General features: G+C 39.1%; 1 protein-coding gene across 7 annotated transcripts in view; it reads right to left on the bottom strand.

Annotated features, from left to right (window-relative positions):
- LOC115567061 (CUB and sushi domain-containing protein 3-like) overlaps positions 1–15,788 on the bottom strand; it is a 219,280-nt gene that overhangs the window by 99,209 nt on the left and 104,283 nt on the right. For all 7 annotated transcript variants that reach the window (XM_030393247.1, XM_030393251.1, XM_030393249.1 and 4 more), the window contains one exon: positions 13,857–13,973. In XM_030393247.1, the coding sequence (XP_030249107.1) occupies positions 13,857–13,973 (117 nt within the window). The remainder of the gene's footprint in view (positions 1–13,856; positions 13,974–15,788) is intronic.

The raw sequence follows: 15,788 nt of genomic DNA, 5'->3' as shown, positions 1-15,788 counted from the left end.
GGCTACCTCGCTGCAGCTGCAGCTTGCACGCATGTGGTATTCACACAGACAGAATTATGGCTGCAGCGCTATCTTCCAACACTGAGTTTGCCTTTGATAATTGCCATCAATAATGATGAGGACATATGTTTGTTTACACCCAGAGTGAGAGGGAGAGCATGAACACTGGGAAAACACTAACCTTCAACTGATGGCTATATGGTGTAGGTGTTATGTTAGTGTTATGACAATATGACTACCAACAGATATTGTGCGCTGTCTGTGCTTGCTGAGAACTGCGTGAAAAATAGCGACAAGCTGAATTTCTTGATGAAGCTCGCTGCGCCATGTGAGGCGTGCTGTTTACGAGGCTGTATGGCTGCCATAACCTGTAACAGTAACATGGGTGAAGAAATAAAAAGCTAGAGGTTCGGGAATGCACACACGCTGCTCAGTTGTATGATCACATGCTCAACCAGCGAACTAAATTTGAGATGACTGAGCAAGTTAATTGAAAAGGCACCACTGATGAAATAGTGTCACACTGTGTGAAGTCCATGGAAACGGCATGTAGACAATGAATATGAAGTGTCTGACCTTTAATCTAAAAGAACTGCCTTTACTCAATGACGTGCCTCTTTCACAGGAGCATTCATTAAATCTTATCAATAGAAAAAAAAGAAGAAGTGAGGGAAACTTCTGAGACATTGTGATAAAAAAACATAATTATTTCAGTTATGTCCTGCATTAGTATTTCCAAGTAAGCATTCCTGATTATATCAATGTGTACACACCCTTGAAAATAATCTGATCTTTCTCCAGTCAAACGAAAAGTCATGACTGACTGGATCCTCTGACCATCTGTGAGATCATGTTTGTTTGTGTCTGTGCTATTGTACATGCTAGAGTGTATAAAAGTACTGTATGTATGTGCATTACCAATGGTAACATTACAGCGTCAAACTTGCCCTCTGGTGCACAGGCATCTTGTGAAAACTAGTTATTCTTTACGCGCCTCTTCTCTCTACCCACCCTTAAGTACTGCCTCTGTCTACCCTTCATTCTAAAAAAATATTTTTTAGTGTGTACCGTCAGGCCAGAGTCGCATTTTTCAAAAAACAGCTAAAATCTTTCAACAATCACAACAACGCCACAGTGTTAGTGATTAATTGATGCAGTGCTTGTAACATGTTCTTACTACGATTTAAGCAGACCTCGTTCATATCACTGAGATTGCACTGTGCTATTCCTGTCATATGGCAAAGCACTCATGGCTAGGAGCCACATATCACAACCATAATGAGATTTGATCTACATAAATCTAATTTAATCAATTAAATTGAATAAATTACACAAAGATACAGTATGTGGAGCCACTTAAATAGAGTTAATATAAAAGAATATTAGTTCTTTCCTCTTTACACCATTAAAGCTGGCACATGGGTGTGAAATACCAGATTTCTTTTTGTTTTTGTCTAGTAGCTTTAAGAATAGTCTTGGTTGTTTATCCGTTTTGTGAACAAATTCCAAGTCAATTTAAAGATTACAGTTAACCTGTTAAACCAGCAGATTTGAACACTTTTCAATATACGAGCTAGTAGTAGTGAAAATAGCTGCTTTTACTGGTAGAGAGACACGTAGTTTAAATATAATTGTGTGATCTTGTGTGGCGAGCACTTCAAATGCCTAAAACTTCTAAATGAAAAGCAAGGCAGTTTTTGGCCAGTAATTGCTTTCGCAGATGTTTAAGCCACATCCACATGCCTCAAGGCAAAATACTCCACATGAAAAGGTGAACCCCCCCCTCCCAAAAAAAAACAAAAAAAACGACGTCACAGAGACAATTCCTAAAGGTAAAAAAATGGGAGCATATGTTTTGTCCTTCTGGCAATGAATTATGGAGTAGCTTCCTGTCGTCTTCACTTTGTAGCTGTACGGATCTCCTCTGGTATGTGGTCTTACAGTACAGCACTACAAAACCATTATACCCACCACATAACCAAGAAAGACACAGCAAGAGACAGAAGTGAAAAAACAAAACTGAGAAGCTAAATGCCTCAAGAGGCAATGCTGCACCTTATGTCCCAGGAGATATTGGTTTGGACTGACTGCCTAGTGACCAGCCAAATGACAGTACTTAGGACATGGAGTTAGAGGCAAGGAAGAAAGTAGGGTTATATGTAACAGTTTTTGTTTTTATAAGAATGATCCCTTACTACTCTGTGTGAAATAAAACAACAGCCAGAGACAAATGACAGCCGAAAAACTCAAAAGGAAATGCACACAAAAAAAGTGTAGTCACACAGAAGCACAGGCAGACCTGCTTCTTTATTTGTTGAGCAGTGTGAATGCCTATGGCTGAACCAGGGTCTGAATAAGAGATGATTTTACCCTTAGGGACAGCTCGCTGCTGTGGTATTAGCATACCAACATTGTGTTATGTTGACTGCACTCCCCTGCTGCTGTGAAAACACACACAAACTCAAACACCCGCGCATGTATACACACACGCACAAGTACGGTGTCGTTTCTGCCTCTAATCCAAAGCCAACCATGCATGACTCCAATCTGCTCCTTTGCTGTAATCACGTCCACATATTAAGTCAATAAATCATTGTAAACTTGTTACCTAATTTATGCAGGACTATGATGAATCTTTTGTCCTCTGGGCCTCGTCATGGAGGTGTAACTCAATGCACTTGGACAATGGATAACACTTTCATGTCTGTATCTTCACCTTGAATTATCCAAAAGCAGTTAGCTACTTTAATCGCTTACCTCTCTGGGTATTAGATCCTGACTTTAGGGCATTACTGTACTTCATACCAGTATGCCTGCCAAGCTTAAATAATAAGAAAATGCAAAGTTACAGGTTGTTCCCGCTTTCATGTGATGGTAATCTTATTTTATTTCCGTGTGAAAGCAGTCATTTTGAAAAATCTGACAAGAGACTGTGATGATTTCCTTCCTATCCATGGTGGTTTCTGTCGGATATTAATGGATTCAGGGGACTGCTTGAATTAATGGTGTGAGCAATCAAATCTTGACTGTGTCATACATCAAAATAATTTACAGAAACAAAAGAGACTAAAAGAAGAGCACAGTCACATACAGCACTTACACCTACTGCACTACAACGCTACAAAGTTCACTTTATAAGAAACACCTAGCAAAAGTTGCATAAGAGATTTCTGCTTCAAAACCGCATAAATTCTGAGAGGCATGGATTCAGCACAGTGACGTTCCCTCTTCCTGGTTCATACTGACTCAATATACGCAGTGCCTTCAGAAATTTGCCAGTGCATTCACACTGTGCAAATCCCTGGCCACCACATCTCAGAGGTGCTCTACTGGGCTGGGATCAAGAGAAAGTGCAGGGAAGTGAAGTAAATTAAGATCACTGTCATGTTCCAGGAACCATTCTGGTATGATGGAGCTCCCTGACGAGGCTTGTTTCAGGTATCCATTTGAAAGAGTGTAGACTGTGGCAATGACTGGATGCGCCTGATCAGTAACAATGTCTAAGTATGTTCTGGAGTCCTGCTCAGCTCAGACGGTATTAAGGTGAGTAATGCGTGCTAAGAAATCTTCTCCACACCACTGGAACAGAACAAACAACCCAACGACCTCCTCTGTGGAGCTGGCAAGATGTTGCCAAGTTTCAGAGTCCAGTTTATTTCAATTTCTTTGCCATTATTTTAACCGTCTTTTAATCGACAAATGTTTATAACTAAAAAAAAGAAATTAACACTGAGTTTGATTTGACACCCATGTTCAAGCTAAAGTTCAGATACCACTTTTGACTGGCTATAGTTTTGTGATTTTATTTGTCAAATACGTCTCACTCATCGCTAAATTCACAGCAAAGGCAAATCACTGGAAATTATAATGCTAAATTGTAATTATATACACATTTTTCCTGAGAAAAACTAAAAACCTTAAATTTAATGTGTTCTTTTTTTAATTTGTTAATCACTCAGGCATTCTTATTTTTTTGTTCTATGGTTGTTTTAAAAAAAATAGTTTTTTAATTCCTTTGTATTCCTGTTTCCAATATTCTGCCATTTGTTTTAAAAAAGCCCTTATTGCAGCTACCATGTATAAACCACAAATAAATATAGTGTCCGCATTTACATGGAAAAAACATTTGTCCAGCGTTATTACAGCAGCAATGTTTGGACCAACAGTATTGCGTAGTTTTCTTTTTCCAATGGCCAATTTGTCAAAATTGACTTGTTTCCTTCCAATATTCTGTACAACTTTAAGTATTATAACGTGTCTACACATAGTTAAACGAGTACAGGTGTAAATGCACTGAGATCCAATCCTTCAGACCACATTTGGAGGTGGTCTGTGAAACATATGGCTACATTCATTCATTCACATTCATTTCACATGTGTACACAAATGTGTTTACACTGACAGACAGTCTAGTTAACTGATGTCCTGATGTCAGGCAAAATGTATTCACAAACGCAACCCATACTGCCTAATTTCCATTTGGTCCACTGTAATGAAAATTCCGTGTTTGGGCTCTCTTACCTACCAAGGTAAGCAACAGATGTTTGTGAACAGAGTCTGTTTCAACTGTAACTAGTAACTGCAATATCTTTATTAGATTCATTGAAATACAAAATTACAAAACTCAGTGAAAAAGGGCCATTTTCAATTATTTGTGCATTTCTAATAACTCATTAAATGCAATCCATTAAGTCACTTATTTCTTTGTGTAAAAAGCATTTTCCAGCTTGTCTCAGTGATGAACATGTTTGTATGCATGTACACTACTGCTGAAGTAAAATCATGTGAAATTCAAGTGGTTACTCGACACGCATGTCTCATTCTCATACCAGATGTGAAGTTAATTTAGAGCTATCCACTCGTGAATGGATAACCTCAGACTGCCATATTGTGGCCAGATTTATTTTAACACAACTGAAATTAGGCAATCTCCTGAAATATGGGTTTTGAGGCTAGGTATCAATTTGAGATATATCAACACTGCTTAAAAGCTAAGCAATATCAAATAATGTGTTTAAGATTGGGGAAATCAAGTAGTAAACAAAATGTATGGGCTCTCTGTAAAAATACAAGAGCAGAAGAGACTGTAATGTAGACAATATATCTGACTGGCTGAAATCTACTGTTCCTTCAATATACACTTTGACTGCACTTTTCAGTTTTCATCTGGCTTCTTTATCATCTCGGCTTTTGGGATGAGTCCTTTGCTTGTCAAAACAAGGGCATGTGCTGCAGATAGGATCATTACAAATACAGCAGGGAAGAAAAATGTCATAATCTTAGAAAGGCTTTTTCAGTCTCCGTCTCTCCTCCCACTGCTATTTGATCTTTCTTCCGCAGAATGAATGAGCATGGCCCACTGGATCACTTGTGTGCTGTTGTAGATGATGGATTATCATAAAACTCATGTATGCCAGCCAGAAAGAAATTTCCACTGTGCAAAGTTGAGGTCCCCTTGTGTGTTGTTTTGCTTATACATGTACTGGTTGCAACAAAGACACCCTGTTTAGCTGGTTCTCTTCGAAAAACTTAAAAACAATCTGCCTTTGGATTACTTTTAGTGTTGCTGTTGGACACAGGTTTGGGGGCCCAGAGACTATCACTGTTGACTCACAGAAAGACAGATTCAAAAAGTTTTGTAAAGTGTATGAGTTATATAAGATTCCACTCACTATAAATCTCTGGGATAATGTTAGTAGAAAAGAGTATGCCGCTAACGTAAGGGAGAAAGAGGGTCTAGTCCACAATCTATGCCTTTATAGACAAAGCAAAATAGGCAGCATTTTTGCCATGGATTTGTATAGTAATAATTATCAGCTAGCCACCTCGCTTACCACTCATCCATGATAGGTGACTGTTAGATTGAATTAATGACTCATCCGCAGGTACTGGTAAGACATAACCACTTATACTCACATAAATATGTGAAAGTAGACTGAAATATTTGAGATGATGTTTAAGTTTATTAAGCAAAAACAGAGAAATTGCTTTAGATTACAATAATGGTAATGGTTCAGCTTACATAACATCTCTGTAATCCATCTAAAAGTGCAGAGTCATACTGGCCATCTGGTTTATTAGAGTATCCTTTTCATGATAATTTTGGAGTTTAAGTTTGGGGCAATTCCTTTGTGTCACAGGTCAGTCCTGCACATTTTGTACCAAAACAATTTGGCTTCTGATTTTTCAGTGTTCCACTTCTAACAGTGAGGCAGACCAACTCCCTGGGCCGTTTATGAATTGAGGCTACAGCTGTCAAAATAAGAGAACGTAACAAAGACAGTGCAGTTTATTTGAAAACACCTTCATGTGACAAGTTTCAAGGAAAAAACTACTGGTTCCTGTTGTGTTGTGTTGTACTGTCCTGCAGGAATGTTGGACTGATGTTTGCATTTTCAAGGTTACATTACGTGGGTACACACAATAATGGCTTTACAGAAAGGCAATATTGGCTTTAGATCTCAACAAATCCTTTCCCCCAGCACATCAAATCTCATAAGTGATGAAGCAGTTATGGTGGAGTATTTATCTAAAATAGAGTTTTAAGTGAGAGGACTGTAAGGCTTTTCAGATCTGTATGATCTGATCACAATTGGACAGCTCTGAGTACAGGCGTGAACACCATCAAGACACACTAAGGATGCTTTTGAGATCCAATCACTTGGACAACATTCGGAGGTGGTCTGGGCTGCTTGTTAATTTACTGGTGGCGGTGTTTTTCTTTTGTGCGAGCTGCTGTTAGTGTGTGCCACAATCAAGTTACAGACATGTGGTGCACAGACAAAGATACATTCAACCTGGCAGGGGGATGTACAATCAACAAAAATATAAAACGCTTTTGTTTTTCTCCCATTTTCCACAAATTGAAGAAAACAGAAAATACTTTTTTATGCACACATAATTATTTCTCTCAGATTTTGACAACATATTGGATACAATTTACATTAGTTAGCACTTCTTACTTGCCAGTATAATTAATTCGTCTGACAGATGTTGCATATCAAGATGCTAATTAAACAGCAAGTGTAAAGGTGTGCTTTGGAATGGTCAAAATAGAAGGCAACTCTAAAAATGTGCACATTTATCACATGCTGACTGCATCAATGCACACCAGTGCCAGTGCCCCTTAGTTAAATGTTAATTCTCTACAAAAGGTTTTATCCAATGTAATTTGCTAGAGTTTGGCAGGACATGCAACTGGTCTACTGAAAGTAGACCCTGTAACCAATCACCAAGTAACCATGTCAGCCTGGGACCTCTACATCAGGCTTCATCACCTGCAGGATTGTCTGAGATAGGCCACCCAGAGAGTTGATGCGACAGTTGGTTTGCACAACCAAAGAATTTCTGAACAAACTGTCAGAAACCATCTCAGTGAAGCTCATCATGCTCTCCAAGCTCACCGGGGTCTTGACCTGACTGCAGTTCATCGCTGTTACTGACTTGAGTGAACATGTGCTCACCTTTCAATGGTGTCTAGCACTTCAGAGAAGTGTTCCCTTTACAGATGAATCACGGTTTAGACTGTACTGAGCAGATGGCAGTCCACGGCTATGTATACTGACAGCTACCAGTGTCCTAACATGGACTTTCAAATTTGTGCTCACAATCTGAGAGAAATAACACTTTTATGTGAATTAAAAAAAAATATCTTTTGCTTCAACTTGTGAAAAATTGTAGAAAACAAGGTAAGGGTAGATGTAAGGGTTGATATGCTTGTGCCCTTAGCTGGTAACGACAGCCAAATTGTTCTGCGTGAGATGGGTATCATAGTCCATTGGGATGTTCGTAATATGCCAAGTCAGGATACATTGCCCTGACCTTAAACTATTTACTACATTGTCTGTCTTAAACTATTTTCCCCGCTATGACCACAATCTGTTTGCAATTAGAGTATCTAACTATAGCATTTAACTATAAAACTACTTTTGGTCAGTCAAGCTAAGAGGTATTGACGTTCTGAGTGGTACACAGCCTCTAAGGTAAACTATCACTGGGCCATGCTGTGAAAAGCATTTGTTCAGGACACAACTAATCCAACTGGAATGTAATCCAAGCCAACTTTTTGCCCACAGCTACTGCATTAGCTACATGTGCCTTAAGGCAAAATATGCACAAAGCCCAGATAAGGTGTTTGAGACACTCTCAGCACAGGCAACAGCAAAAGGGAAGGAAAATGGCAGCATATGTTTGTCCTTCTGGCTATGCATTATGGAAGAGTTACCTGTCGTCTTTGCTTTGTGGCAGCACAGGCCTTCTGAGATTCTGGACTATGACAGCATACACCAGCCTCATTTGCAGAAACCATAGGGATTGTATGACAGCACAGATACATATATTTTTAATGACCCATTATCACAGTGAAATTGCATCAGCTCTTTTGGCTGGGAGTATGTGGCTGCACCTTGGCACAACCTGCATCCCGTCCATTAGGCTTCTATCTTGGGTAAAAAAAACTCCCCACTGTGGATTGAAAGCTGCAAGTACCGGTCACTCCAAGATTGAGAAAGAAATGGAAGAGGACAGGTGTACAATACTGCCTTCTTTCACTTCTAGTTTTTCCTCTTTTTTGCTTTTGTCTTTCTCATAGCTTTTACTTGTTGATTTTGATCAGCACGCACAGTACTATTGAGGGGCGTATCTGTCAACTAGCACAAGCCATTACACTCACACAATGGGAAACCCAGAATCTCATCAACTTGAAAACCACAGGTTGTCAAATGCAGTCATTCATATGAGTACTTGACACTCAAATCTGACACACTCTGTAATTACACATACATAGACATATGTACTGTATGCATCTGTGCAGCCACATAGCAAAAACATATCCTACATCAAGGGTGGGACAGAGCAGAGTTCACAGTTTGTATAAGGTTAATCACACTAAGGCTGGTATATAAACTGTAAGCTGACGCAGACAGACAAGGTAATGGTTTTTTGTGTGGGATGTAGCAAGTCATGTACTCAGGTGGCCCCAGGCACAATCTTACTCTCCAGCGAACATCACTGATGAGTCAACAATCAGCCCCCGGGGTCAACGTTTTTTTTCGATTGCTCTCAGCAGCACTCCGTTTCTCTCTCCCTCTCTTCTTGTTCCCCGTCTCGCTCATTATAACTCTCTCACTCATTATCATCCTCTCCATCTAACTTGTTCTCTCTGAGACTTTCACATTCAGCAAAGATCTATGGGCCTCTTTCTCATTGTTAGACTCACTCCCTTTACCTCTCGCAGTATCCAGTCTCTCTCTCTCTCTCTCTTACTCATTCTCTGTCCATCTTGTTACAGACCAGATTTATTACTGCAATCTGTCAGTGCTCCTGTCTCGCCTCCCGACACATTCTGTGGCAACCAATATGCATATGTTCTTGTTTGCATTATATAAACACATAAACTGGAGCTTTAAAAAGCCCCGGGCAGAGAAACAGAGGTGACTGAATGCTGTGTCTACGAAATCAAATTCACCAATAACCCATTATGAGCACCCTTCTGGTGAGAGAATGAAAAACACAACTTTCGCAAACAATTCAAAATTTGCTGTTTTTAATGATTATTTGATCAACTACAAAAACTTGCCAAAAGGAGCATAAGGAATAAGCTGGAATTATCATCCTCAGTCGTGCATATGACTTCTGACAGCCCTCTCAATTTTAATGAGATTTTTAAATCCAGTTTTCAAAGGTTATCTACATTATTAACTTTATTTGGAGTCAATGTAGCTTCATCTTATTGGAGATTTTCACAATCCAGTTCAAAACAAAAAAGCCATAATACCTAGCAAAAGAAAATATAAATATATATATATAAAGAAATATCATACAGGGTCCTGCTGATTGGGGGAATTCGGCTCACCTCTGGAGCCTTCAAACATTCACAAAGGAGGCTGCACCAAACAAACAAATTCTCAGGGCAAAATACAAACTATACAAACTTGGACTGAAAAAATAATCAATTTACCTTCAAGATGGGTTTGGCACTTTTGTCCAGGAATTCTTTTCTTCTTGTGTAGCAATGCACAAAAAGGGCTTTATTTTTTTTTTTAAATATCTCTACAGAAAGTCTCCCTTCTTTTACAGATGAGAATAGCATACATAGCATAAGCCCTATACTTCCAAAAACAGCTACATACTAGCCACTGAACTTTGTGTAAACAAGAGTAAATTCTTAGGGGGCCAGTATATGGCTGTATGTTTACAAGCATTGCCAAAGGCAAAGGTTGAGTGCCATGAATAATTCATCTCTTTAAAAAGAAGCAGAGTTATTGTTTGAAATATGACTACAACCATTATTTCTGACAGAATAATTAAACATTAAAGGGCAAGACAGATGCACATTGTACCTTAATGATATCTGAATGGTGCAAAGTAAAACAGGCTATGCACAGAGCAAATTCACAAACAGAGGAATGTAGAACCATTTTACTAACATACACACAGTGTGTTTAAAGCACTAGTGACGTCTACCAGCTCTTTTAATTACAATTGTTATGATGATTGGACTAAATTACACTATGATGCATCACAATGTAATTGATGGATGCTTATTATGTGCATACATAATTTTAATATGTCAGGTGCAAAATGCAGCATGGCAAAATGTGTTTCAGACACAGGAAGGTATGAACAGTCAGACAGAAGCAATGACAACTTGGATAGAAAACGGAAAATCTATACAAACCGTACGATGACACAACTACACAAAATTTCTGCCAACATCCAACATATGTAAATACTACCAAAACTTATAGTTATACTGTCAAAATCCCTTGCAGTGGAAACATGTTACAGCAACTTAAAACACACACTGTAAACCTTTGCTTTTAGGCAAGACTATGGAAGGAACTGTTGCTGATTACAGCATGTCATCAGTATTAGTATTATTTTTATGTACACAAGCAAAAACCTTTTATTTTGAAAAAACAAGGAAAATAACTTGTACTGCAGGACTCAGCCATAAAATCTGCCCATTTGCTCCACGCAACAGTATCTCAGCCACGATCAACCATGAAACTTGATCTGGACCCTGTTGGCAACTGTTTCTGCTGTTATATAAAAAGAAACAACAACAGCAAATAAAGAAGGCTGAATTCCTCACCTTGGCACTAGAGGACAATAAGAGAGCTGCTGTCATATTTACTAACTCTTGTAGAGAGAGCATACTGTCACTACTTCACGAGGCAGCCAGGTGCTCCAGCAACAAGAGAGCCAAATGTGCAAAAATACTACCGACTGTTTTATTCTGTCACAAAGTCAAAGCTCAAATTAAAGGTTTTTTCTTTTGCACAACCTGTTATATGGTAATCTGTGAAATAATTAAATAAACACTACGCATATTATAATCTATCTATCTTCCTGTAAGCCTTATCTGACAAGGCTTACAGGAAGTAATCATTTTCCCTCGTGCAATTTACCTTATTATACTTGATACCTTGTAAATACGCAATTTTAAACGAAACATCTATCCAGTAGTGTTAATTTTATTTTTTCCCCCTGGCAATGCTAAACCTCTTGATTCCAGTCAAAACCATTTTAATATGATAAAAAAAATTCCGACATAGCTTTCATTCTGGCAACCAATGGCTGATGGCTGATTGCCATTTTGGCAAAAATAACTCAGACATGATGTCAGGCACTATACTGGCATAAACCTAATCAAATATTTTCAAAATAATCATTAAAAGCATGTACTTTAATTACATTTAAATGTCCAGCTTCTAACTCTGAACCTGTTCAGTTTTCTGAAGAGGCTAACATAGTGTGCTTCCAACATATTTCAGATAATTTTACATTTTACAACACATTTATTTACAACAAAAATGGCCCTTTTAGCTACAGCTTGACAGCAAAAAGAAATACCCCATCCCCACCCACCCACCCACCCAGGTGTAAAACCCTCTGGTCATTGGTCCAGTGTCATGAGATGGTATTTCGCACTGACCTTTTTCCTGCCAGTTCAACCAGTTTGACACAATGTCTCCAAGGCTTATGGTACGCTATCGGTCATATGAGAGACATACATTTTATTATCTACCCTTGGCACTTACAAATTTCAATTACCTGTATACTGGACACTGAAATGTGATTTCTGCTATCATACTGCCGAAAGGCGAAACTCAGCTGCCAAGCAGAGAACAGATTTGTCCTTAACATTTCATTAATACATCAAGACTACATACAGAACTTGAGCTTGTTTTTTTATGCGATTCAACTAACATGTTTAAGTTCAGAAACTTAACGAGGTTGAAATAAACAAGCAATAAATAATGTTCAGAGGTTGAAATATGCTAGACTGAAGAACAAGTCAATGGCTCAGTTTCTAAAAGCATCTACGTACAGACTGTATGGAATAAACTTCATTTTGTCAACTGTCATTACAACAACAAGCTGTAAACTTAGAGTTTGTTTATCATTTACAACGTGTAGGGACTTAATCTGTTCTGGCTTCTATATCAAACATTCATTAGTATATTACCAGTGAAATGAGGGGCACATCCTTTAGATAATATAGGATTTTTGAGTACATCATAACTCCAGTTGTAGTCTCAACATTTATAATTTGTTCTACCCAAGCTGTGAACCCTTGTTGCTTTGTTAGGCTACTCAGAATACATTTCCATCAAGCCACGCAACAGCAGTCTTGTACATCATCATCAATAGCCTCTGAGTCTGCACTCCCTGGAATAAATTTGCAGGCCCAGGTGGGAATGTTGCTCGGCGACTTCCACACTCCATTAAGCTTTTGCAGGCAGTTTAAGCAAAGGCTGCATTTGTATGCAATATTTATAAAATAAAGAGAGAGAGAGCTGTGGGTTCCTGGACTCCATGAGCAGTGGGAGATAGCAACAGAGGATGTAAACTGTCGGGCTGGATCATCACACAGGGGATTAATCTGTGTTTCATAAGCACGGGGCTTTACAGAATAAAAACCTCTGCCTACGATTTCCGCAGCTCTTTATGACTAACATGGAATATTGAGCTGAAGCGCATCGAGGTCTTCCAGAGATCTTTGTTGAATTATGCATATACAGAGGAGCTTGGATAAACTGAGTACCGATGCATTTTCTTGCTCAATCTATTGCCCACAGCCTTTCGCTACTTGACCTTCGTCTCCATTGCCTATGGCACAGAGTGTTTGTCGTGTCAACACAATCAATTTTTTGTCTTCCCTGATCCTACAATGCTTTCAAGTGTATTGCTGAAGTCCCGGGTACTGCTATTCTTCAGTTTGAATCTCAGCTTGTACGCAGACGTGTGAAACAGCCAGATGAGGTGCAGCAGTCCCCCTGCAGTGTGTTGGTATACAGGATTCTAACATCCATGTATTGATTAAATTTAATTTCATAGGAAACACACCACAATGAGGGATAGCAGTGACCTTTGCCTCTTCAAAGTGTAACCATTTTTGATGATTTTTTCATCAATTCACCTTTCAGATATGGAGGAAATATACAGGGATTGAATAATAATCCAGCAACAGACAAGCATTTAACCTGAGTGTCAATGGCTATAACCAAACCACATCCACACTTACAAACAACTGAAAAACAAATTAAGTGCTACAGGGAAATGAATAATGCAAGTCTGAACATTTTGTTTGGTAGAATTCTGTCACCTATGACCAGCTTTGAGAGTAAGCCTCTGCTTCCTCACAGACTATCCTCTTTCCTCATCATTAACACAAAACTCAAAGCAAAGACAAACAATTATCTCTCTTAGCCTCCTCTGCTTGCTTCATGTTTGAAATAAAGATACTTCTGGAAACTGGCACCACATACTGCATGGGCTATAAGCAGCAGTTGAAGAGAGTAAATAACAATTTTCTGCAACTATGTGCAAATAATGCTTGAAATGCTTACCGAAGTCTCCAGGGACGAAGATGTCATAGACACAGGTCTGGCCTCTGGTGTAATTATGTGGGTAGTTTGGGGACAGCACAGTTCCCTCTGAACCTGTGAAGTGACCTCCACATGGGGCTGTGGGGACAGGAAATAAAGCAACAGAGAGGCACAGTTAACAAATGTCACTCAACCATATTGAAATACCTGGGGAAATGAGGCAATAAAATACAAATCAGCAAATCCATTTTGCCTGGCATAAGTGCACAGGTAAGCAGTTCATATCACTAAATCAGGCAAAAAGTCACCTTTGAACTTTCAGCTGCTGACAAATATAATTGTAGTCAGCATGCCAAATGAATGTCAAACTTGAGAGACACTTTTTAAAAGGAAAGTGAGCTGTAAATGGACAGAAAAGAGGTCCGAGGTTGTGTTAACAGGGTTAAAACCGAAAAGGAAAACAAGCTACGATGAAAGGTACCCTTCGCCTTCAAAATACCTTAAAACACCATCAATCAACAGAAAAACCCAATTACAAAAGTTCCACACCCCTATGACTTTAATCAGCCCACAGTGCCCAACAGCATATTTTGAAAAACTCAGTTTTAGCTCTTCAAAGATGAACCAGGGTTTCATTCAGCAGGATCTGTACATAATACTTCCAGTTGCTCTTGATTTGAAGTTGCTGGATTTACAATTTTCATTGATGAGAATATTAGAAATACTATGCATTCATGTTAATGAACAGTTATGAAGCTGCTGCCAAAACCATATTATGTTATAAAGACCCCGATCCACAAGGAGGTACCAATGCATGTCTTGCATCTCATAGTTTCAGTTAATCAATACAAACTCATCTGTCCTGCACCTGCATCTCAGCCCTATTTTGCCCCATCCTGATGATGTACCTAATTTGCCAAGAGGCACTCTAATGCAGTTGCCTCAGACCTCACAGACCGCCATCAGGTGGGGGAGCCTCGACTGTAAACAAACACACAGTCATTTGTCGGAGGAAAGCAGTCACCAGCTGCTCTGAACCCCCTGTGGCCGACACAATGCACATGTCACTGCCGTTTCATCGCGCACTGCACAGGAGCGAATGAACAAAAGTGAACAGAGGCGCTAATGTAGAAAGATGGATCAGCAATTTATCCGCATTTAGTTGTTGGAGTAGCAAGAGGCATGTAATCAAACATATGTGATGACGGCACGTGGGACTCTAATCCAAGCCGATTTGTCAGACAGACTAGAAACGACAGTGCCGTGGTGGGTGAGGAATTTGAGAATGCTGCTGTCGGAAAGGAGGGCACACTTTACTGTCAATCAACAGAAGGTGAAAGCAGACCTAATGGAAGGAAGTGATTCTCAGGATATGCTTTAATGGCTCAATTCTGACAGGTGGGTGCAGTGCTAAGGAGAAGTGTGCACATTTCAGAACCTCAATAAGTCTGTGTTTTATAAAAGACTCACAGGTAGGAATAAACAATGCCCCAAAACAGGTGAGGTATTACCGAGACCCATCCATATGATGATACAAAGAATTGTGTTACCATTTAAGATCTCAGTGTATAAGATTTCATTTCAAGAGACCTCACGAAAAGGCTGTGAACAATGTCCTCATAAGCAGATGGTCAGCTGCAAATGAAGAGGTTCTGTTTTAGATTTTTAAGTGGTTACATTTGAGGGATATTGACCCAACTATTGAATGCATTTAATTTAGACAAACACAGGAGCTAATGGAGCCATCACAACATGATGGCACATCTTTTTAATGTGCTGAATGTGTGTGGCAAGATGCTGAAATGTGGACAGTCAATGGATTCAATGGAAATGTAAAATATGCTTGACGCATCCTTAAAATTTGACTGTTTACATTTGGCTATTAAGAACTGTGAAATCTGGTTGAACAGATAACATTTTTGGCATGTCTGTATATTACAGTGTGATTGCTGC

This window comes from Sparus aurata, chromosome 17 (assembly GCF_900880675.1).
Source record: "Sparus aurata chromosome 17, fSpaAur1.1, whole genome shotgun sequence".
NCBI lineage: Eukaryota > Metazoa > Chordata > Actinopteri > Spariformes > Sparidae > Sparus > Sparus aurata.
This window is presented reverse-complemented; position numbering and strand designations above follow the sequence as displayed.